Source organism: Castanea sativa, chromosome 8 (genome assembly GCF_040712315.1).
Source record: "Castanea sativa cultivar Marrone di Chiusa Pesio chromosome 8, ASM4071231v1".
NCBI classification, from domain to species: Eukaryota; Viridiplantae; Streptophyta; class Magnoliopsida; order Fagales; family Fagaceae; genus Castanea; species Castanea sativa.
Genome location: NC_134020.1, coordinates 43,355,608 through 43,381,564, shown reverse-complemented (window position 1 = coordinate 43,381,564; position 25,957 = coordinate 43,355,608). Strand labels below are relative to the sequence as shown.

The 25,957-nt window shown below is 36.9% G+C and overlaps 4 protein-coding genes across 4 annotated transcripts; 3 read left to right on the top strand and 1 right to left on the bottom strand.

The window, feature by feature from the left end:
* The first annotated feature begins 9,714 nt into the window (after positions 1–9,714).
* On the top strand, positions 9,715–10,272 carry LOC142606375 (uncharacterized). The gene has a single exon (XM_075777738.1). It carries the CDS (start codon positions 9,715–9,717, stop codon positions 10,270–10,272), a length of 558 nt encoding a protein of 185 aa, XP_075633853.1.
* Positions 10,273–11,419: 1,147 nt separating this feature from the next.
* On the top strand, positions 11,420–13,168 carry LOC142606374 (uncharacterized). Its single transcript, XM_075777737.1, has 2 exons — positions 11,420–11,545; positions 12,518–13,168. The coding sequence occupies exons 1-2, from the start codon at positions 11,420–11,422 to the stop codon at positions 13,166–13,168; spliced, it is 777 nt and encodes a 258-aa protein (XP_075633852.1).
* Positions 13,169–13,351: 183 nt separating this feature from the next.
* On the top strand, positions 13,352–14,183 carry LOC142606373 (uncharacterized). Its single transcript, XM_075777736.1, has 2 exons — positions 13,352–13,423; positions 13,554–14,183. The coding sequence occupies exons 1-2, from the start codon at positions 13,352–13,354 to the stop codon at positions 14,181–14,183; spliced, it is 702 nt and encodes a 233-aa protein (XP_075633851.1).
* Positions 14,184–18,705: 4,522 nt separating this feature from the next.
* Positions 18,706–24,938, bottom strand: LOC142607131 (uncharacterized). The gene is made up of 9 exons (XM_075778556.1): positions 24,533–24,938; positions 23,936–24,122; positions 23,707–23,840; positions 22,914–23,026; positions 22,543–22,786; positions 20,608–20,760; positions 20,381–20,460; positions 20,234–20,283; positions 18,706–19,147 (listed from the first exon to the last, which is right to left on the bottom strand). The coding sequence occupies exons 1-9, from the start codon at positions 24,896–24,898 to the stop codon at positions 19,011–19,013; spliced, it is 1,464 nt and encodes a 487-aa protein (XP_075634671.1). The 5' UTR covers positions 24,899–24,938; the 3' UTR covers positions 18,706–19,010.
* Positions 24,939–25,957: the final 1,019 nt, after the last annotated feature.

Sequence of the window (25,957 nt, the reverse complement as noted above, 5' to 3'; positions counted from 1 at the left end):
ACATAAAAGCAACCCCCCGATACACTTTTTCTATCATCAGCATTCCTAGCCCCATCCGCATCAGAATACCTAGCTAAGACATCGTTTGTGTCCTTGTTGTACCACATTCCAAAATCGGCAGTGGTTTTGACATATTTTATGATTCTTTTTAAAGCAATCATATGAGACTTTTTGGGGCTGGCCTGATATCTAGCACACACTTCTACACTGTAACTAATGTCAAGTCTACTTGTAGTAAGGTAAAGGAGACTACCTATTATGCTTCTATATAAGGAAGAATCAACATTTTTGCCTAATAAGTTAACAGTGAGTTTAACATTAGGGCTCATGGGGGTTCTAATAGAACTAGCAGATTCCAAACCAAACTTTTTCACAAGATTTTTGGCATATTTAGATTGAGATATGAATATACCTGACTCTTGCTGACGAATTTGCAATCCAAGAAAGTGATTTAGCTCTCTAATCATGCTCATCTCGAACTCGACCTGCATAAGCTTTGAGAAATTATGAGCAAGTTCATCCTTTGTAGACCCGAAGATGATATCATCAACGTAGACTTGAGCTACTATCAATTCACAATTCTCCTTTTTGATAAAGAGAGTTTGATCAGCTTGTCCTCTTGTGAAGCCACGTGAGACCAGGTATTCTGTAAGCCGTTCATACCAAGCTCTAGGTGTATGCTTTCGTCCATACAGAGCCTTCTTAAGATACAAAACATGATTCGAAAAGTGTGGATCAATGAATCCTTTAGGCTGAGCAACATAGACATCTTCTTTAAGAAACCCATTCAAGAATGCAGTCTTCACATCCATTTGGTAAAGCTTGAACTTTAGGTTACAAGCCAGGGTTAGGAGAACTCTAAGGGATTCCATACGAGCTACAGGAGCAAAAGATTCATCAAAATCCACTCCTTCCACTTGAGAGTATCCTTGGGCCACTAGACAAGCCTTGTTGTGGATCACATTTCCCTCATCATCAGTTTTATTGAGAAATATCCACTTTGTACCAATGATGTGCTCTCCTTTTGGTCTAGGCACTAGGGTCCAGACATCATTCCTTTGAAACTGGATCGGTTCATCATGCATGCATTCAACCCAGCTTTCATCCTGGAGGGCATCCTCAACCTTGATGGGTTCAACCTGCGACAAATAACAAGAATAAAACACAAAGTTAACAACACATTTATCAACTATACGATTTCTTAATGTAAGTTCATTCATATTTCTCACAATAACTTCAGGAAGGTGATTCAGCTTGGTCCTTGAGGAAGGTCCTTTCTCTACATGAGTTTTAGACTCAAGTGATGTAGGAATATCTACTAAGACTTCTACAACACTTGGAGTACTTGGAGTGCTTGGAGTACTTGGAGAAATGGGCTATTGATCAACTTCTTCTTGAACAACCTTAGGCTCGGAAGAAAGAATTGCCTTAGGTATTTCCTCAATACTTTTCTCAAAACCAGAATCTGAAGCTTCATCAATAACAACATTGACAGTTTCCATCACCTTCTTAGTTCTTTTGTTGTACACCCAATAGGCTTTGCTTGGGGAGTATCCCAAAAATATTTCTTCATCGCTTCGGAAGTCAAACTTTCCCACATTTTCTCTATCCTTAAGGATGAAACAAGTACTTCCAAAGATTTTGAAATACTTTACATTCGACTTTCTAAAACAAGTACTTTCACAATTCATAGGGAGTCTTTTTTGTACCAGGTTTGAAATATACCCTATTAACCATATGACATGCAGTGTTGACTGTTTCTCCCCATAAATTTTTAGCCACATCTTTATTGTGTAACATAGCTCTAGCCATCTCCTAAATAACTCTACTCTTTCTTTCTACTACACCATTTTGCTGAGGAGTAATAGGAGTAGAAAATTCTTAAGATATACCAAATCTAGTGCAAAATTTTTCCATATATGAGTTCTTAAATTCTTTACCATGATCACTGCTAGTTCAATCAATCTTCATATTCTTCTCATTTTGCAATCTTGTACACAAAGCTTCAATGTGCTCCGGAGCATCTGACTTGGATTTTAGAAGAATGAACCAAGTGTATCTGGTGAAATCATCTACTACAAACATGATGTATCTCTTTCCTCCAAGAGATTCGGTTCTAGTTGGACCCATGAGATCTAGATGTAGTAGCTCCAAAGGTCTGGATGTAGCTAATGTCTGAGTGCTTGAATGTTTTGCTTTCGTCTATTTCCCAAGCTGACATGGTCCACACACAATATTGCTAACCTTGCTAAGCTTTGGTTTGGTATTCCCAACACTAATTCACACTTGGATACAATTGACAGATGCTTGTAGCTAGCATGTCCCATCTTTTGGTGCCATAAGTCTTCATTTGGCAAATGAATACTATTGCACATAATGCCAGCATCAGGTTCTAATCCATAGCAGTTATCTAGAGTGCAGACTCTGCTTATGAGTTTCTTTCCATACTCATTTAAAATGAGACATTTCCCTTTTAAGAATAGCACCATGAAGTCTTGATCACATATCTGACTTATGCTCAACAATTTCACTCTCAGGCCTTCTACATATAATACATTTGTAATGTCTAGCAGTCCAAGTAGAGAGATGGTTCCTTTCCCCGTTATTTGTGGTTTGATCCCATTACCAAAAGTGACATTTCCACCTTTCTTAGACTCGAAAACCTTAAAGAGAGAATGGTCTCCAGTCATGTGTCTCAAGCATCCACTGTCAAGGTACCACAAACATGTGTTCATTACTTTGAATGCTGACTTCATCATAAAGCACACTTCATGATTGCTTAACAAATTAGTAGGAATGGTTTTCTCTCTCAACTGCCATTTATGAGCAAAGCCTTTAATTTTCACCCTTCTTAAATGAACTCCTTTGCACATTTTTCTTTTGAGACAGTCTAGTCTTTTCTTTGTCACACTAAGACCTTTTTCAACAATCATCAAGATAGCTTTCAAATAACTTCTAGACTTACATTTCCTAAAACACTCAATCAAATAAAGATTAGAAAAGCAAGATGTATTTGAAATAAAAGATCTTTTCATGCCGCTTGTAGCCATGACAACAGGGGTCAATGGATCACACAACAAAGATTAAAATCTAATCATAGTGTGCATGCTCTGATACCACTTGTTGGGTTAAAATGAATTGACCCAATGCAAATTAATTAATTACCCAAGTTAATTAATTAGTCAAATTACATGCAATAGTGTGGTAGCATAAACAAATTACAAAATAACTAAATGTAGCGAAAAATAAATTTAACACAAGTGATTTGTTTACGAATGGGGAAAACCACTGAGGCAAAACCCCACCGGGTGAATTTAAGGTCACCACTCCCAAGAATCCACTATTATCAATCACAAGTGGTTACAAGTATAAATAATCTTACCAAACCCTATGGTCTATCCCAAAATACCAACCTACAGTTGAACCCTTACCCCAATACCCAATTGGACTTGTATTGTAGCAGCAATCTTTCCATTCAATGCACAAATCCCAATATGTGACTAACTAATGATTCACGGATCCCAGTACGTGACTAACTCACCAACTTGAAGAAGATTTTTTACTGCAAAGTTCTTCATTTCATCAACAATGAAGATCAGGAATCTCCTTGGTCACAAAACCCTTGACATAAAGACGTAGTAGCTTCTACAGAGAGAATGATGAACTAGGTCACTTTTTGCATTCGGTCACACAATGCTTGTATTCTATTTGCATCCACTTTTCATACTCTGTGCATATGTTGTGCATAATGCGACTGCCTTTAAAATAAGCCTTATATATGTCTAGGGTTGTGAGAAAAGAAACCCTACACGAATACATAAGCATAAGCATATTCATGTAATCAAATAAGGAAAATTTGATTTTGTAATTTTCGACAGATACAGCTTCTGTCGAGTTTCTGTCGAGCTTTAACATTAAATCTCAATAGGAAGGATTCTGTCGAGACTCCTATCAAGTTTTAATGAACATCACTTCATTTACTTGTTTCTTGGTCAGATCTTCAATACTTAACTTGAACACTTGTTTCTTGAAGTACTAAACTCATCTTAGATCTACCCAATGACAAGTAAAGTACGTTTTGTCAAAGGATTAGCCAATTACATAAATATGTCCCTAACTCACCTGTCTCATCAAGGCTTTTTATTTATAGTAGTCATTGTGTTTAGTGGTTTACTGACAACTGTTCGTTTTTAGACCCCTTAAACACAACCAGATTAACCTAGTTATTTAGCCAAGTGATTAACTTAGGTAAATTATGCAGATCTAGGTTAACACATATAAATCATATCATCGTAAAGTGTGGAAAATAAAGAACTTAACAATATGATAATTCAGGAAAACCAAACTGATAAAAAACTTGGGGAGGATTTAACCTAACTATCCTCAAGGTAAAACAGAATCCACTATGAAAGAATTGAAGTTTACACAATAGCGACTTAGACCACTAACATCCTATTGCTACCTCGAGTAGGAAACTTACTACTACAACCACGTGACAACTCCGAGTCCACGGACTACTTCTTTCTTGGATTCCCAGCAAGCACAAGCACTCCTGCTTGTATATCTTTAAGCTCTTGAATCTGCAACTGAATTGATCACCAAGCTCTTGACATCAATCTAGATCTTGATAACCCTAAGTGTATGTGAAGGCAAACACCTCTAGATGTCACAAGAGATTCATAAACATAGCATAAAGAGCATCACTAAAACGTGGCTAGGGTTTTCCATTTTATACCTAGGGCAAAATATAAAACCCTACACTTAAAACGGGCTTGGGCTGAGTTGGAAAATTCTGCAGAAAAAAAATTTGCACGAGCTTCGATCGATTGAGTCTAATTTTCGATCGATCGAGCCAGGCAGATTTACACAGTAAATCCTGTAGAACACTCGATTCCAACTTTACAACTTAAACATACTTTGAGCAAGTCTAAAACAAGACCAAACATTTTGATCATGGTTTGCCAACATTACAAATTGAAATTCTAATACATTTAAACCTAAAGTCTTAGAACCCAACAAACTTTCCCTTGGGCAATTCGTGACAAAACACAAACTTAAACAAAATGCTCAAAGTTACAAACAAAACAGCCCTTTACAAAATTATAGCCCAACACAACGAACTCAACCTAACTACTATCCATCAGTTGCAAGTGTAGACATTAGTACGACTGAATCAACCTGTGTATTCCTGTAACACTTAATAAACACATAAACGCATGTGTGGAAAATACAAGTAATCAAATATAACTTCTTGATTTCACATAACACACAATAAAGACATATATCATGAATAACCTCATAAATATAAATCAATAAACAATATGAAACAAGAAACATATATAAACAAAGTAACTCCCCTATCTTGGATAACCCATACACAATAAATCATGAGCCATAAAAAAATACAGACTGAAGCACCTAGATACAATCTAAAACTCCATAGCTCCAAAGCATCAAAAAACTATCTCCCCCTAACATCAAAAACTCCTCTCTACAACATATGTACTCCCCTTTTTTTGTGACAAATTGCCAAAGGGCACTCACTCATCATCAAAAGGAGGTGGCGGTCTAATACTCTCCAAATCCACTAGCAAAGCACGAAGCTCATCAAGCATGTCCACCAAGAGCTAACCATGAGCTGCCTGAATGGTCATGACAGTCTCCAACATATGACGAATGTCGGAATCATTCGAAGTAGAAGGTGGAGGAACAGCAGGATCGACAGACACCACAGCAGAAGTATCACCTGTAGAGGAGGGAGAAGGGGGTGTGACACCAGAAGACTCAACTCTTGGACGTTTAAAGCTTGCTCTCATCTAAGTAGCCCTCTGCCTAAGAAAGTTGGCACCTATAGGAGCAACTATATGAACATGCTCAGACACAAGAAAGTTTTCTAAACCCAAATGCAAAAGAATCCAATGAATAAAAACAGGAAAGAAAAGAGCATGAGAAACAGAATTACTCCGATGAACCTCAATCAAGGAACAAATAAACAGATGAAGAAAACTCATAGGAGCATCGGTAACAAGGGCATACAAAAATGCACATCTCTAGATAGGAATGATGTGCAAATGAGAGATAGGCCATAAAGAATGACAAGCAATCCGAAAGAAAAGATAATGAATCTCGGTCAACTCAGCAAACGTGATCCGAGGATCAGAACCCTACTAGATAGAAGTACCAATGATGTATGACATGATGTCATCAAGAGGAGGAGACTCATCATAAGGATACACAAGATGCTGAACCAGTGGCACCCCAAGAGCAGCAGCCACTACTGAAGGAGTAATGGTGTACTTGTCATCCCATATCCAACTTCTCATAAGAGTGTTGGAATCATAGGAATGAACAGAATGGTTTGAGTAGAACTCTCTGATCAAGGTAGCCGGAAGGGGATGAGAAATATCCAACAATGGTAACCAAACCATACGCTCAAATTTTCTCCTAATCTTAGGATCTAGCTCATCTAAAACAATCTTTCTCTCAGCCTAGACGTTCCTAAAAAGGTTCAAGGTCTCATACATTTCTTGATTTTTCTCACTCAAAAACCTATCACTCTCAAAAGAAGGTGCGGAAGAAGAGGAGGCTTTCCTATTGACTCTAGTTTTCCTAGGCATGGTGCTAAGGATAGAACAAGACACAGAGAAAAAAAAAAAACCAAAACAAAAAAAAACAAAAGACCAAGGGCAGACTGCAAGTTAGCACAAAACAATATATAAAAATAACAATCTATATGATGCATGAACAGTATAATCAGATAATGCATGATCTAATGCAATGAGAATGAGTTCAATTTAACTTTAAAATCACAAAATTGGCTTGAGCATAGAGTTTATATCAAAAACCCCCCAAAACTTGAAAAACCACTTGTACAATTTTCAAGAAATTGACCAATTGATCATTAAACAAAATAGATAATACATTATAATGATCAAATTAATCAATCCAACAAGCCAATTTCAGCTACTTAAACTCAATTGAACACCGAAGCTCGATACAAAAGTAACAAAACAAATCAAGCCTAGGCTTATTTATGAGTTTGATAATAAAATTGATATGAACGTGACATATAAACTCATATTCTTCTAAGACTTTAATTAATTACAAGTTGATATAGGCTAGATAATAAACTTGATATAGGTTTGATAATATACTTGTGTTGGATCTTAAGCTCAAAAACATGATATTGAGCTTGGTTTAGAGCTCGAGCTTGGCTTGACTAATGAACCAAGCCAAGCCAAGCCGAGCCGATCTCAAGTTTTTACACTTTATAACAAGCTCAAGCTTGAACATTATTTGTAGGCTCATATCAAGCTCAAGCCAAGCTTGAACATTCCACTTTTGCTATCGAGCCGAGCTTGAACATTCACTACTTGACAAAGCTTGGCTCGTTTATAGTCCTATTTGTAATTTATGCTACATGCTTTAGGATGAATATGATATATATATATATATATATATATATATAATTTTTAAAGCTAACGCTAATGCCTACAATCTTTGACTTGTACATTGTTAGAGGCCAAGCCCCTTACTTAAACCATTACTTAAACTGACTGCCAGTTGCATACACCACTCTGTGCCCATACTGCAGGTATAAAGGCCCTTCAATATGCCAATTATCAAACCTTAGAAAAATAGAATCACAACACTAGCTCAAATTTGAAGAGCGATCCATCCAGCAATATTTTTCTAATGAAAAAGCTTCCACCAACCCCAATAATAGTATTAGGAATAGAAATCTCACACTACCCTAAAATAATGTAAAATTGCTATAAAGAAAATTTGACTTAGATGGATTAAAACTAATGAGCTGGTAATTCTTGGTTAAGATAAATTTTAATTTTAAAAATATCTTCGATATCTTCATCTTACATACAAATGATGCCAGCACCTCCAATAATTGAAAACTCATTAAATGAAGACGATTGAATCAATTTTCATTATGAGCATTTACTATGACTTTCGCCTGTGTCTTAATTCATCACCACCATTGTCATTATCATTTAAATGAAGCCGGCACAAATTACCAAATTGGATTATTGGTAAAATCCTATGAGTGCTCTCATTCTCTAGAGCATGTGGAAGCAGTGGGTGTCTTGCAGTTTTCACTTGCAAGAAGTGTAGTGACCTCCATTTAGTGAGGTCTTCGTTTGTTCTCTTGCCCGAATCAGTTGTCTTATCCTGGTAGGTAATACGCTAGCTGTTTAGGTTCTATACGAAATGAAAATAGGGTAGAGAAGGATAAGGAGAAACTATGGAATAAGCTCTCCTTCACTGAGGAGGATGAAGATATTATGCTTAGGAGTAGCTGTACAAGAGCTACCAGAGAAATAGGGAAAAACTGTGCTGTGATGAAGATTCTAGTGCACAAAAGTATCAACTTGGATGCTCTGAGGAAAAATTTAAGAATGATGTGAAAACCAAACAAGGGTGTCCAAATCTCTGAAATAGAGGAGGACCTCTATCTGGTTGAGTTCAGTGACGGCAGGGACAAGAAAAAGGTGTTAGACCTATGCCCGTGGAGCTACGACAAACAACTAGTCCTTCTCCAAGATTTCGAAGGGGAATTAACTCCAAAGGAGATAACTCTGAAGTGGGCTCCTTTTTGGGTCCAAATATTCAATCTCCCATTAAAGGGCAGAACGAAAGAAACGGTTGGGCGATAGGTTCGAAATTAGGTGAGGTCTTGGAGGTGGACGTGCCAGAATCTGGGGTACAATGGGGAAGGTGTCTGCGAGTCCGTGTGCGAATAGATGTTACTAAGAGGTTAGTACGGGGAAAGAAACTCACCATTAAAGGAGGAGAGAGTTGGTGGATAAATTTCAAATACAAGCAATTACCTCACTTCTGTTATTTGTGTGGAATGCTTAACCATGCCTTAAAGCAGTGCCCCGATAAGACAGGAGCCAATAATCAGGCAACGGAAGAGTGTCGCCAATATGGACCTTGGTTGAGGGGTGACCCGATCAGAAGGTATGGGTGGGGAATTTCTCAGACCAAGGCTGGGGTGAGCGCCGATTTCAGTCAATGAGCAAATGAAGATAGCACGACAATCAATGATGAGTTGACTCATGTAGCATAAGGTGACAAAGGCTCAGATGGTGGTCATATGATTAAACCCCCATCGTGGGATGGAAATCTTCTAATGGAGATATCGGTGTCAAAAGCCAAAGGCTTACCCGAGGCCTTACATGAAAATGGAAGTAGGAGGGGAGGGGTGAGAAAGACGGTTGAGGTAAGTACCTCTATGGAGGAAACACCAGAGGGGCTAGCTATAGTACAGATAGACAAAAAGGTGACTACACAGTGGAATGAGTCAACTAGCCATGAGAGGGACCCTGTTTTTGAATTTGGTCTTGCGCCAAACTAGCGGACCAATAAATAGGCAGAGGCTAGTAGTGGCCCAACTAGCAATCAAAGCCCATTGGCTATGACTTACAACTCAGAACAGGGGTGGGTTGAGAAACAATTGGGCCCAAAAAGCGGGCACTAGAAGAGGCTAGCACGAGAAGTAAAATCCAAGCCAACCAAAAACAAAGGAAACCCAAAATCTTTGAAACGTGAAGGTCCTACACCACTAGAAGAGCGTGACCCGAATCTCCCAAGTCAGAAACGAAGTAAGGGAAAAGGGAAAGCTAATGTAAACCTAGAGAATGAAAACAACAGGGATGGTGGTAAGGCGGTGGCTGCTGGGCAACACGGCCGAGCCCGATGAGTCTGTTCGCATGGAACTGTCGAGGATTGGGGTCGTCCCTGGCGGTTCGCATTCTCACCTACGAGGTGAAAGCGAAAGACCCCACTTTGGTCTTCTTGGCAGAAATGAAGGCTGGAGTTAGTCGGATGAAGGGAATTCAATGGAAGCTAGAGCATATGCAGGGGTTATCGTCCCCAACGATGGTAGGAGTGGGGGCATTGCACTGCTATGGAAAGAGGGCACCGACGTTAGATTTAAGAGCTACTCGAACTCACATGTTGATGTGGTGGTTCACAGCGTGCTCTCCCCGGACCCATGGTGTGCCACCAGATTCGAGTAAAAGAGATATTTCATGGAAGTTATTAGATGCCCTCCGAAATCAATGTGACATGCCGTGGGTTGTCTTCGGAGATTTCAACAAAATAGTGCACCCCGACGAAAAGCTTGGAGGAGCAGATAGAGATGCAGGACAAATGGAGGCCTTCAGGGATTGTCTCAATAGATGTGGACTGTGTGGCCTTGGTTTTGTTGGGCAAAAGTTCACATGGTGCAATGGTTGCTTTGGAGCTCAATGAACATTACTCAGATTGGACCGTATGGTAGCTAATGAAGGCTGGATAGAGAAGTTCGCCGAGGCAAGGGTCTTACACTCTTCCATGCTAATTTCAGATCACTGTTTGATGGTCTTGAATCTTAGCAATAAACCAATCTGAAAACCAGGAAAGAGGAGATTTTTATTTGAGGCAATGTGGACAAGGGATGAGAGGTGCAAAGAGGTGGTGGATTTGGCGTGGTTCCCAGTTGGAGGAGACTCGAATGAAATCATGGATAGAGTGAAGAGATGCCAAATGCAGCTTCAAAGGTGGGGAAGAGTTTGAAAATATAAATCACGTGCTGAAACAGAAGAAGGATCGGCTACAACAATTGGAATCACTCAATAGCCTTCATGAACATGCTGAGGAGATACAGAGCTTAAAAAAGGAAATAAATGAGGTTTTAACTAGGGAGGAAATCATGTGGAGCCAAAGATCGAGGGCCTTATGGATGAAATGGGGTGATCAGAACACAAAATTCTTCCATGCCACGGCTAACCAAAGAAGGAGGAAAAAAAACATCATGGGATTAATGGATTCGGAAGGGAGGTGGCAAGAAGAGCAAGAGGGAATTAAGAGAACCATTTTAGAATATTTCTCTACCATGTTCAAGACAGGCCAACCTACAAGTTATACTGTAAGCCTCGATGCCATACGTACCACAATATCCTAAGAGATGAATGACATGTTGACAGTAGAATTCAAGGCAGAGGAGGTTCAGAGAGCGCTCAACCAAATGCACCCCACTAAAGCTTCGGGCCTAGACAGTATGTCCCCTATTTTTTATCAAAAATACTGGGATATAGTTGGTAATTCTGTTATAGATTGTGTGTTGAATACTCTTAATTCATGTGTAATGCCGAGTGGTGTAAATGACACTTACATATGCCTCATCCCAAAAGTCAATTCCCCTAAAAAAATCATTGATTTTAGACCGATTAGCTTGTGCAACGTCATCTATAAGATTATCTCTAAAGTACTTGCTAACTGGCTGAAAAGAATCCTTGCAGAAGTGATAAGTGAATCTCAGAATGCCTTTGTTCTAGGGAGACTCATAACAGACAACGTACTCGTAGCATTTGAAACAATGCACTGCATTGACAAGAGAAGGAAAGGGAAAGACGCCTGAATGGCCATAAAGCTCGATATGAGTAAGGCTTATGACAGAGTGAAATGGGGATACTTGGAGGCGGTTATGGGTAAGATGGGATTCCATGAGAGATGGATTGAATTAATGAGGATGTGTATTAGCACTGTATCTTATTCGATGTTGATTAATAGGGAGGAAAAAAAAGGCAAAATAACCTCGTCTAGGGGTCTTAGACAAGGAGATCCAATTTCCCCATACCTGTTCTTACTGTGTGCGGAGGGGCTATCCGCAATGATACAAAAGGAAGAAATGGAACGTAGCATAGGGGGGTTACAATCAGCAGGGGTGCTCTAAAGATTTCCCACCTGTTCTTCGCCGATGATAGTATAATCTTTAGCCAAGCTACAGTTGATGAAGGACAAAGGGTTCTGAAGATTCTTGAAGATTATGAGAGGGAGTCGGGGTAGAAACTAAATAAGGATAAGACCTCCTTATTTTTCAGCAAGAAAACTAGCAAGGAAGTCCAGGACCGTGTTAAACGGATGTTTGGTGCCCAAATCATTCAGAATCATGAAAAGCACCTTGGGCTACCCCCGTTAGTAGGAAGATGCAAAAAGAAAGCTTTTAATCACATCAAAGATCAGGTGGGTAGGAAAATTGTGGGGTGGAAAGGTAAGATGCTGTCTAGTGTGGGTAGAGAAATTCTCATTAAAGCGGTTGCTCAAGCCACCCCCACATATACAATGAGCTGCTTTAAACTTCCAAAAGGGCTGTGCAAGGATTTGAATGCCATGATGAGCAATTTCTGGTGCGGGCAAAAAAAAAAAGATGAAAATGCCATGGGTCGCTTGGGAAAAGCTTTGTTATCCGAAGGATGAAGGGGGTATGGGCTTTAGAGACCGTAGGGCTTTCAACCTCGCTCTCCTCGCAAAACAAGGTTGGAGAATTCAACAAAACCCACAATCCTTGGTCCATAGGGTGTTCAAAGTGAAATACTTTGCAGGGTGCTCGTTTAAGGAAGCCTAAGTGGGGAGGAAACCATCCTACGCATGGAGAAGTATTATGACAGCAAAGGAAGTCGTTATAAGAGGCTCTAGATGGATTATAGGCAATGGGGAGAATGTGAACATATGGTAGGATAGATGGATTCCTACCTCGAAGTCTTTCAAGGTGGTCAGCCCGAGAACCTCAGTGCTTGACTCAGAAAAGGTGTCTTGCCTCATCGATAAGGAGTTGAGAACATGGGACCCAAACAAGGTTAAAAGCTACTTCCTTCCCCATGAGGCCGAGGTAATCCTTGGCATCCCCATCAGCCCTCGCCTCCCACTTGATTCTCTAATTTGGGCATGGACTCCTACGGGTCACTTCTTTGTTAAAAGCGCGTATAAAGTAGCTCAAAAGTGGTTGAAGGAAGGCAAGGCTAGTGCTGAAAGTGGTGGTAGTTCTGATAATACAAGATTGAGAACAATGTGGAAAGAGATATGGAAACTTAATTGCCCGAAAAAAATAAAACAATTCATGTGGAGGTCATGCAAAAACATCCTTCCAACCAAGCACCGTTTGAAGTCAAAAGGAATTATCACGGCAGATGAGTGTGATTTCTGTGGATTGAGTGAAACCTCAGGCCACACATTATGGGGGTGCAAGTTTGCTGCTAAAGTATGGGGCACGACAAGGCTCAAGCTGCCATTTATCCAGAACACACCGAAGGATTTTATTGATATTGTTTGGACGATGAGGCAAGTTAAATCTGAGATGGATTGGGAGCTCTTTGCAACAACAGCCTAGAACTTATGGAACCACAGAAACCTCGTCAGGCATGGAGGGCAACGTAAAGAGTCAAACAAGATTGCCAAGGAAGCAGCTAAGTACATCAAGGAGGTTAGACAAGATGACATTCCTAAGGCAAACCCCCCACACACCACCCTTGCTACCTGGTCCCCACCGAGGCAGGGCTTTTACAAGTTAAACATGGATGGAGCAACATTTAAGGATTTTGGCTACTGTGGGATAGGGGCTGTAATCAGAAATGATCGGGGTCAAGTAATAGGGCACGACAAGGCTCAAGCTGCCATTTATTCAGAACACACCGAAGGATTTTATTGATATTGTTTGGACGATGAGGCAAGTTAAATCTGAGATGGATTGGGAGCTCTTTGCAACAACAGCCTAGAACTTATGGAACCACAGAAACCTCATCAGGCATGGAGGGCAACGTAAAGAGTCAAACAAGATTGCCAAGGAAGCAGCTAAGTACATCAAGGAGGTTAGACAAGATGACATTCCTAAGGCAAACCCCCCACACACCACCCTTGCTACCTGGTCCCCACCGAGGCAGGGCTTTTACAAGTTAAACGTGGATGGAGCAACATTTAAGGATTTTGGCTACTGTGGGATAGGGGCTGTAATCAGAAATGATCGGGGTCAAGTAATGGGGGCAATGTGTAAGAGGACTGAGCTCCCTTTGAAGGCACTGGAGACTGAGGCTGTGGCTGTGGAAAAAGGAATCCTTCTTGCTTGGGATTTGGGATTGAAAGATATTGTTATAGAGAGCGATTCAATGGTGGTGACCTCAGCTTTTTCAAAGGCTACCTCTCCACCGTGGTCCATTCAGAAGGTGCTGGAAGGAACTCATCAAAGCCTAAGCTGGTTTAACAATTGGAGTGTGGCCCATTTTAACAGAAATGGCAACAGAGCAGCTCACATGCTGGCTAGAAGTGCTAAGTCTGTCCTAGGCAGTGTTATTTGGGTGGAGGATACCCCCCCCCCCCAATTATCACAGAGCAACTGCTCAATGATGTAATCTATTTGAACAATGTATCTGTTTGAAAGTTAATGATATGTTTCAATTATCAAAAAAAAAAAAAAAAAGGATTATTGGCTTTCATACAAGTTAATGAATGTTTTAAGAGAATAGGTTTAAGAATTTTTTTTTTAATTGATTTATCAAAGATGACGTCCATGATTGCATATAGCCATGACGTCCACAATTTGGATAAGTTCAGGCAAGAGTGGATATTCCTATACACAAAATTTTTTTCCCCTAAATTATTCCTATACAGATTGCATAAAAAAAAAATAGTATCCATGATTATGCATTTGGAAACTAGTATCCTTTCAAAATTTAGATTTTACTTCTTAAAGTCTGAAAGTGTTTGAATTTTACACCCCTAAATTCTGAAATTTCAGGGTATAAAATTCAAATACCCCCAAACTTTAGGTATGTAATTTAAAATTCACCCAAAATAAAAAGAATTAGTATCTCTTTTAATGGTGGATCACTATCTTAGCAATCAACATTTAGATTGAATTCAATGGTTGAGATGAGTCTCACAATACATTTAGATTTGTAAAGTTGTGATTTCCAACTATGTTGTGTTGGCTTTAATTCCATACCAAATTTTATTGTAATTTCTTCAATCATTTTCCATGTATGTATGTGAGTTTAATTTTAAGGGATGAGTGTGAGAAATTGGCGAAGACTCAAGTTTCAAAGGATGAACAAGTGTGTTAGAGACATATTTATGTAATTGGCTAATCATTTAACAAAACACATTTTACTTGTAATTGGGTAGATCTAGGATGGGTTTAGTACTTCAAGAAACAAGTGTTCTAGTTAAGTATTGAAGCCATGCAAGTCTGACCAAGAAACAAGTGAAGAAGAATTGTTCATTAAACTAGACAAAATCCTTTCAATCGAGATTATTCTATCAAGATTTAATGTTGAAGCCCGACAAAAGCTCAACACAAGCTATATCTGTCGAGAATTATGAAATCAGATTTTTCAGATCTGATTACACACATATTCCTATGTATTTGTGTAGGATTTCTTTTCTCTCAACCCTAGACATATATAAGGCTTATTTTAAATGCCGTCATAAGGTGATTCCAAGAGAATACATGCATTGTGTGACCGAATGCAAAAAGTGACCTAGTTCATCATTCTCTCTATAGAAGCTACTGTGTCTGTACGCCAAGGGTTTTGTGACCAAGGAGCTTCCTGATCTTTATTGTTGATAAATTGAAGAACTTTGCAGCCAACAATCTTCTTCAAGTTGGTGAGCTAGTCACGTACTGGGATCCATGCATCATTTTTTACTCACGTACTGGGATTCGTGCATCATTTGTTACTCACATACTGGGATTCGTGCATTAAACGGAGAGATTGCCGCTACAATACAAGTCCAATTGAGTATTAGGGTAAGGGTTCAACTGTAGGTTGGTATTTCGGGATAGGCCAAAGGGTTTGGTAAGATTCCTTATACTTGTAACCGCTTGTAATTGATAATAGTAGATTCTCGAGAGTGGTGACCTTAAATTCACTTGGTGGGGTTTTGTCTCGGTGGTTTTTCTCATTCATGTAATTTAACTAATTAATTAATTTGGGTATTTAATTAATTTGCAATGGATCAATTCATTTTAACCCAACAAAGTGGATTTCGCGACAAGCTCGCGACTGTCTCGCGAGAAGCTTACCTGCGAAAAGAGCTACATGTAGAGCACATAACTAGAAGACGAAGAGTCATGCCAGGCTGAATTTTTCGAGAGTGTCTCACGGGTAAGGCTAACCCGCAAAGGATTTGAGAACTCTCTGTTTGGAAAGAAGTTATGTTTTGCTTTACTATGTCTTTACCCACACTATATATACCCTCATTACCCACAAATTGTAAGGAGTGTTTTTTAGAGAGAAAACTCTAGAAAATACACTTGAGAGTTAGAGATTGTCATACCCATAATCATCTACATATTTTCTTGTGGTTTCCCTCAATTCCTGCCTCTTCATCTCTATATCTTTGAGAGGTTGCTAGCTCAAACACTTACCACACCCATCCTAAGTGTAAAATGAGATTTTGGTGCTACTGGGAAGCATTGGAAGGAGTCATTCATTGGCGGATGCAATCAGGCTGAATTGCAGGATCCAAAAAGCTAGAGAAGACAAGACTTCGAGAAGTCAGTTAGTAGCAAGAGCTTGGAGGGCTCAAATACATGAGATAGACTAGGCTTGGAGGGTCTTTTGTTATTCGTGTACTCCAACTTTATTCTCTAGTGAATCGATTTCGACTTATCGAGTCGCAGAGAGGTTTTTCGCCAAGTTCTTTGGTTTCCTCTTTGATAACACGTCTCGGTGTTATCTTGTGTTTGCATATCTCTTCTCTACTGTTTAAGCTTTCCTTTTATTGTTAATAATGGATGAATATGGCTTAGAGTAGTGTTAACGGTTATTTGCGCTTATTTACTCTTATTCCGCACTTAGTATAAGTTAGAGTAAAAGCTATCTAGCCGTAATTTTTTATTGGGGGGTCTGAACAAGCTCTTGTGTTTTAGCACAAATCCAAACTTTCAAGATTCAATTCAATAGTTGAGATAAGTCTCACTTTCTTGTGGATAACCTCATAAAATCCAAAAGAAATAGAGCCATTCCAACTAGTAATAATGTAAAACACAAAAACAGCATTTGGATATTAAGAGTTACACACATCAATTCTAACTCTCATTTCCCATAGGACTTTTAGCTAGGTTTGGTGCTAGTTGCCTGGTTTAGTGGTTGTGTCTCCTTAATTACTTATAATAGTCAAGGGTAAGAGATTGAAGTATTAAACAGTTATGACCACCATGCACCCTTGGTGCGGTGGTCACTCTAAAAGTATAAATCGTTGTGGAGTGTGGGGGGTAAGGGTCGGGGTTCAAGTCTCAAAGAGGGAGATTCACAAACATATACACTTAGATTAGGCTAGAATATAAATTCTATCTTGTATATAAAAATTAAAAAATAAATTAAAAAAAAATAGTTATGGCCTTGTTAATACTGATATTAATGTTATCTTTCCAAAATTATTTACGAAAGGGTAAAATACTATTTTGGTATCTAAACTTTGTCAAAATTTTGTTTTTCATACCTAAACTTTAAAAACTTCTTTTTCATCCCTAAATTTTGTAAAGAATTTTTTCAATAGTTTAGGGATGAAAAATAAACTTTTGGTAAAGTTTAAGAAACTAAATAAAAAAATTTCAATAGTTTAAAGAAAAAATATGAACTTTTTAATAGTTTGGGGCAAAAAAATGAACTTCTTAAAGTTTAAGAATGAAAACCAAACTTTTGGTAAAGTTTAAGAACCAAAATAGTATTTAACCCTTGACAAAACTATGACATCGGTCATTAAAGTTAACCTATTGAGCGATTTTGGTCTTTAAAGTTTCAAATGAGTATCTTTGGTCCCTAAAATTTTAAAAATGAGCACGGTTAGTCAAAATGGAAGAATAATAAAGTTAGAGACTAATCATTTTGGGCCACATGGGTTTCAATCCTTTAATTCCCTGGGTTTCTTGGATTTAGATATTAATGATAGGACACAGTTGAATTGTTTTCCATATTAACAACTATAAAAAGTTTCATGATTCATCTTTACAATATAATTGATGAGTTATTAGGTTCTTGAATTTTATATTAGGAAAAAAAATCAATTGAATTTGTGTTGCCGCTTAATCTTGATTAAGAACTTAAAAAATTAGGGAATTTTCGGGGTTTTAATTTGGGGCAAAACCCATATTGAAATGATTTGCCCCACTAAATGTCTAGGTAAGGAAATTAACTGAGGGACTAATAGTGCACTTTTTTATATACAAAATAGAAATTCTACTCTAGCCTAATCTAAGTGTATATATGAGCGAAACTCCCTCTTGAAGACTTTAACCCTGGCCTTTACCCTCCACATCCCACAAACACTTATACTTGTAGAGTAATTATCGCACACCCTTAGTGCGATGACCATCACACTAAGGGCATGCAATAGTACAATGCTCATTTTTTAAAACTTTAAGGACCAATCATACTCATTTAAAACTTCAAAAAAAAAACTCATAATAGGTAAACTTTAAAGACCAATAGTATGGTTTTGCCAAAATTATTTACTAATGTGTTGTTAGGGGTTTTCTAATTAGACTATTAGTAGTAAAAAAATATTATTGTTTCTACTTTCTAGTTTCTACAAATAAAATTATTTGAAACAACGATAAGATTGGAGTTCAACCCCATATTAGGTTAAATTTTCAAGAGGTAGAAAACCATTATAAATAAATCAAATTTACAAATACATAAGAAGTCTCCTCAAGTTGTAAATCTGACTCAGATGAAACGCACAAATTTTGGCAATGTGCCAACGAGCTATGGGAACCCCATGAGCACCCTGCTAAGGTCACGATGACAGACTAATTAAGTTAACTAGAATTCACTCTATTTATCGTAAGGAGATTTGAAGGTCAAGTGGTCAATTAATAACTTTAGTGTTAGACTACATAATGGTTTTTTGTTTAAACAAAAAAAAAAATTTATGGAACGGATTACATAATGTTTTATTGCAATACATAGACGCGCTGCTACAGACAACACTATAGCTGCGTTTACCAAATGTAGCTTTAGGACATCTTAAAAAAAAAAAAAAAATCGGCTGGACATATAGTCGTGTTTTTTAAACGCCACTGCAAACATTATAAACACGACTACAGAAATGCCCCATAGCTGCGTTTTCTAAAACGTGGCTATAGGTATATTGTTTTAGCCACGTTTTTTGTAGTGGAAGGTTTTAATATGCACAACGTTTATTGCTTCTTTCATCTTTGGTGTGACTTCAATTTATTTCTTGTAGGCGAGAAGATCAGCATAGTACTTGGTGATCCATTGTTCGATGATCCTAACCTCAACCTTTCGCTGCATGACCAACCACTCTGGATCACTTTCCTTTGCAAAGAGTATATCCAAGCAATGAGATCCTACAAATTAAAAATTGATTTGAGTATGAACTCAGCTATAATTTTCTTCTCTTTAAAACAGGGGTGGAGCTAGAAATTTTCCTTTGTGGGGAATAGCCAAGACTAAATGATCATATTGATTAACAAGATATATATGTGTGTGTGTGTGTGTGTTTAACATGATGTGTGTGTGTGTGTGTGTGTGTGTGTGTGTGTGACCCACTCATTACTGGACAAATGTGTCAAACACAAACAAATTTGTTAGTTTTGGCATGTGTATGAGATTTTTCAAATAAAATTAGTGGTACCATATATTGGACTATGAATATTTATGCATCTAATCTAGCGTTAGATGTGTTTGTCATACCAAAGCTTACTTAAATATGGTTGTCTTAGTATGTTAGTATGAAATACTAAATATTAATAATGAATTAGACTATCAATTGGATTAATAAATAAGAGGAAGAAAAAAATTATCAACCATAATATAAATAAATAGAAATAGAAATTGAACTTAGATAAAAATGAATTGAATTTGATGTAATATAGAAATGAAAAAGGAGAAGAAGAAATGGAAGAGTAGAGAGATTTAGGAACACTTTCACTGTGAGTGATGAGGTAGATGGAAAATACAAATTGAAAAGGTGAAGTAATAACCTTCTATAAAGGAAGCTACAGCTCAATAGTAAAAATTATACAAGTTGGGCTTGTACGATGACATGTTGGGGGAGGAGAGATGGAGAAAGATTAACAAAAGGACAACATAGTTGAATAAATTTGAATGAATCAAGGAGACTTGAGGGGTGGGGGGGCCAATCAGTTTCATTTGAAGGGGTCAAATCTGACAAAAATTGTTTAGGGCCTATTTTTTACCGACTATAAAAACTTTTTGAACATCCCCCCCGCGCCCCCCCCCCCCCCCCCAAGTATAAGGTGGCTCCGCCCCTGCTTTGAAATATTTTTCGCCAAAAGCTAAGAAATCTCCTCAAGTTCAAACATTATTGAGCATTTCTCAAATGCTTATGGACACGCAATTACTCTACTTCTAGATATAATGTATCCCATTAAATGGCATCGATAAACTAAATAAATGAGTTGAGCACATACCATTAACTGTACTAACTGCAACAATAGTGTCTGATATGTTGTCCAAGACCCTGGAATCAAAAATAGAAAGTTGTTATAGCCGATCAAGTAAACCTAAAAAGTTTGTGTGGTGGTAATAATTGACTAATTGTTTGATTATCTAGTTACCCGCCAGTACTGTAAGGATCTCTCAGCCCATTGGAGAATATGATGTTGCTTCCAAACCTGTGGAGAATCAGTTTGATATCCTGGAAATATGCCATAAAATTTTCAGAAATGTTTGTTTTAGTATTAGTAGTGAAAACAAAATGGCAACCAACGAAATATTTGCTTAATAAAGTACTACAAGTGCTCTGAAAATTAATAGTTTGTGAAGATATGTAAAGAATGCGTACATAGCCTCCATAATAAGAAGTGACCCAATGAGGCCGAGGTGGAACACCGTAGATGCTCTTGCACTGCTCGATGTAGCTGCTTAGGATAAAAGGATCCGGTTCAAACATGGTATCATTGCCACGGCCTATTGGTATCACCAGATCACTACATGTCTAGATGCACAATACCAGTCATTTTCACATAAGCTAAAATTAAAGATTAAAGATTAAAAAAAAAAAAAAGTAAGTACAATTTTTCAATGGCAATATAAATTTCATGCCAAGGGAAGGATTGTTAGATATATAAATAAGGTATAGGGAAAAATTTAGGGGTCGTTTGGTATGTGATTTTGAGCAACAATTTTCAGTTTTTAAACAACATTACATGTATTTTCACATATTTTTTCACTCACACGTATCTTCAAAAAATACAAACAACATTGAACGTTACTAGAACAACATTACCAAACACCCCCTTAGATATATGTTTTCTTTTTTCAAGAACATGTAATTTAACTTACATTGGATGTAACTTACATTCAATTTCTTTTTGTCTTGGGACACTTGGAAGTTTGAGGTATGTTGATTATGAAATACTTGTTGATTGTTATAAATACTTATCAGAAATTTAAAGTTCTTAGATAAGCATGAGTGATAACACCCCACTTAATAAAACGCTTGCAAGTTGGAGGTCCTATGTTGATTATGAATATACTTGTTGATTGTTATAAATACTTATCAGAAATTTAAAGTTCTTAGATAAGCATGAGTGATAATACCCCACTTAATAAAACGCTTGCAAGTTGGAGGTCCTATGTTGATTATGAAATACTTGTTGATTGTTATAAATACTTATCAGAAATTTAAAGTAGATAAGCGTGAGTGATAATACCCCACTTAATAAAACTCTTGCAAGTTGGAGGTCCTACGTTGATTACGAAATACTTGTAGATGTTTAGAAATACTGAAATAGTAATCAAAAAATATTAAAGCTCTTAGATAATATGCATGAGTCATAATAGCTTGGATACAACTTGCATTCTTTTCTTTTCTTTTCTTTTCTTTTCTTTTTTAATTAATGAAAAATTACTATTTATACCAAAAATTTAAATAGACAAAAATAATTATCCCACTTTTATTCTTTATTTTAAAGCAAACTCATGTCGCATAGTATGCAACTTGTACTTGTATGAGTACAAATTATGCAAATGTTAAGAAAAATTCGAGCTATGTATATAACTGGCACAATTCATGAAACTCTCCATGAGTGTACATTGTAGAGATAACTTATATTAGCTTAGAACCTCATAGCTTTATAGTATTATATTATCTGATTCTCTCAATAAGGAGAATTTGGATTTGAATACACCACTCTCACTTATTTTAAGGAGGAAAAAAACCAAATAATAATAAAATCATATTGATTAATTTCTAAAAATAAGCCAAATGCCTTGTAGTTGAATTGGCACCTCTCATGCATAAAGTACTTAGGAGTCTAAAGGGAAAAATGTTCAAACCGTAGAGTTAACAGCATATTGTAATTATCTCTCAAAAAAAATTTTTAATAAAAACTAAAAGCTTTTTCATTATCTTAAAATTCTGAACAAGTAACAAGAATCCGTGTCAACTTGATCATTTACGCTCTCGTCCATGCTTGAAATAGTTAGTCACCAATGGGCCTCTAGCCCAATGGCACTTACCCCTCCTTGTCTTTTATGTCATGGGTTTGACCCAATTCCCCTCTCCTCTCAAAAAAAAAAATAGTAATAGTCCAAGTCATCATATTTAAATGGTACATTATTCATTATTTAAAAATAACTAAAAATTAATATTATTAATTAAGGTAATATATTGATAATACAATTATACAAGGTGTGTACATTGTTCCATATGTTATCCTCTCTCTGTCATTAATGTTATGACTAGTGATAAAGAATAAATAAATGCATCATTTACCTGCCATCTCCATCCCACATCTGTTTCAGATATATTTCTGGGTTCATTAACATAGCATGATCTAATTCCTCCATAAGCAACAAGACCAGCAAATATTTTTTCAAGAATACTAGCGTCAGAAGGAGCTCCATCTATGCCACCGCAAACAATGGTAACCGGATAATCTGGAGGATGATTATATTGGGCTGCAGTGTAATACTCAGACTCCAAGTAATTCTTGAGCTCGGAAGATTTGCTTAGGGGTCTAAAATAGATACAAAGGATTAATTCAGTAATTTTTTTTTTTTTAGAACAACATAATTAATTAATGTTATTGTCTAACTTTATTGATTCTAACAAGTTTACGGCAAAGGGTATCTATGTGCATGTACCTACAAGTCTTGAATTCCTTGCTAAGGTTTGAAAGACCACTAGGCTGAGATGCGGCTTTATCTATTTCAGACCATGACTTTTGTATAGTTTGGTAGCAAGTCTCACTAGCTTCCTGCACCGCTCGAGTGTACGTGACAACTTTAAATTCGTTAAAATGAACAGGAAAATGAGGGAAAGTTACATAAAAATGCCATATTTTATACCCAAATTCGGATTAGTTCATAAGTTTTTAATGTTGTCAATAAAATTCTCAAACTTATACAACTACTTCAATTTGATGCCATTGTTCATCTATTTCATTCATTTATGTTATTCTAGGAAGTAATAGAGTAGAGAGAAAAGGGGAAACTACTGATAAAATACTATGCTTCCATCTAAATAATTAGTTTTTGATTTTCTGTTAATAGTTTTCTCACTCTAAATAAAGCTTTCTCTCTCTAAACAAAAATTATCTCTCTCTATACTTTGTGTTCAATGGTTGTCAATTTTTTTTTTTTTTTAGAATACTAAATATTTTTGACACACATACAGGAAAAGAGGAGAAGGTCTTAAACTTTTAGGGAAAATATAAAGTTTAAACAATGGTTTCCCGCTTTTCTTTGTTTAATTACTGCCCATTATAAAAGAAATGAATAGTGGAAATGGAAAGATGCTTCAAATTTAAACAATTTCATAAATTTGGAATTTTAATTGACAAATTAAAATCTTGGGCTTAATCTGAAATATTTTATAAAGTTAAGGCCTTTTTTGTAATTTTTCCATAGAAGAAACTAAATATATTCAATTTGTTACCTTAAAATCCTTGCTGACAACAGAAAAATATCCATTTTGTGGCGTAATATCATCAAAGTAAAGGATTGGAGCTGAGGAGGCCAAGGCACCAAGGGCAACATGGGGATATTTTAGCCGAAACCATGAAGCTAGCACTGAACAAATGAAGAAAAAGTTATATACACATACCAACCTATTAGAGTTTATTTCGTAATCTTTCAATCAAAATAGAAGCACCTTCATCACTTACTTCCTCCATATGATCCTCCAATGACAATTACTGGAGAATCATTGGCATGTAGTGTTTCCTTTACATGTGTGATGATTTCTGCATAATCTGCTATAGCTTGGGCTGAGTTGAAGTACCCAAGAGTGCTTGCATTTCTAAGTGCTTCTTCCCTTGATCTGAATGGTATTGACTTCCCATAATATCGATGCTGATTAAAAAAAGTAACGATTTCCGATTAAATAACAACCAAATTTCAGAATTTGAAGTCTTAGATAGTCAGTAAAACATGCTGATTATATTTGGTTGATACAAACAACAATAACAAGAAGAAAAACTAAGCCTTCGGTCTCAAAATTTTTGTATTTTGAGTATTGATCCTCAATGAACTAATAAGAGTTAATCACTTCTATTCTTTTCTGTTATTCTATTTCTGGAGGAAAGGCTAAAATATAAATTGTTTTGAGTTTATGATTTTTGCCAAACGATTCATCATCTCTTCTCTAAATTAATTATGGCTCTCATTACAATTTTTCAGCAATAAATTACACAAGGAAGCGAGGGAGAGAAGAATATTGATTGTGTGTGTGTTCATGTGTCTGCTTAACATTTCATGTATACCTCTATATATAGTATGAGAGCCTGAAACTGCTGGGCGTTATCAGCAAGAAAACCAATAGCAGAAAGGTCACCATCCAAAGGTGCTTCTGCTCCAAAATAAGCAAGTATTGGTGCGTTACTAGTTGCACCTCCCCAGTACTTAGCGTTGATCACATATCTTTGCTGAAAAGTTGTGTAGCTTTCTGGCCTATAGTTGAAGTGATCAAGTGTTTGGTCATAGTAATATGTTTGTAAGTCATCCGAAATAGATGCAGATACTGTTTCAAGATCGTGTAGAAATTTTCCTCCAATTGGACTTAACCTGGGAATATTTATTAGTGTTGCAGAGACAGAGGATAAGAAAATAAGAAAGACAAAGGAAGCCATTGAAATGAAAACATAGGAGAGTTCATTGAAGTTTCAATATATTATAATAGTAAGCACTACGCACTCCTTTATAGAGCATGAGATTGCTACTTGGGAAGGTAAATTATATTATGCTTCGAAAATTGACATATAATAGCTGATCTTTACTTGTAATTTTAGTTTCACATCACTTTCCTTTTTTTGGATGAATTTGATTTTATTGAAACAAAACCACAATTTGAACACGCAAAAAGCTTCAAACTACAAGCAATCAGAAACACCAATCAACATTGATAAAACCACAATACTACGACACACAATTATAGAACAAACAAAGAAAGACAATGAACGTTTTTAGACCCCTTAAAACACAACCAGATTAACCTAGTTATTTAGCTAAGTGATTAACTTAGGTAAATTATGCAGATCTAAGTTAACACATATAAATCGTATCATACAAAGCAGCAGAAATATAAAGAACACAATAATATGATGACCCAGGAAAACTAAACTGGTAAAAAGCCTGGGGAGGATTTAACCTAGCTATCCTCAAGGTAAAACCGAATCCACTATGAAAGAATTAAAGTTTACACAATAGCGACTTAGACCACTAATATCCTATTGCTGCCTCGAGTAAGAAACTTACAACCACGACCACGTGACAGCTTCGAGTCCATGGACTACTTCTTTCTTGGATTCCCAGCAAGTACAAGCACTCCCGCTTGTATATCTTTAAGCTCTTGAATCTGCAACTAAATTGATCACCAAGTTCTTGACATCAATCTAGATCTTGATAACCCTAAGTGTATGTGAAGGCAAACACCTCTAGATCTCACAAAAGATTTACACACACAGCATAAAGAGCATCAGAAAAGACTCTAGAGAGCTTTTGGGTACAAACCCTAGATACAAAAAGAGGCACACTCTTCTCTCTCTTAGAAGCCTTTAAAAACGCGCTTAGGGTTTCCTTTATATGCTAGAAGAAGTAGATCTGAAACCCTAATCCTTAATGGGCTTGAACTGCTATTTAGGCTTAATTAAATTCTGCAGATACGACTTTCGATCGGTCGAGCCTATCTT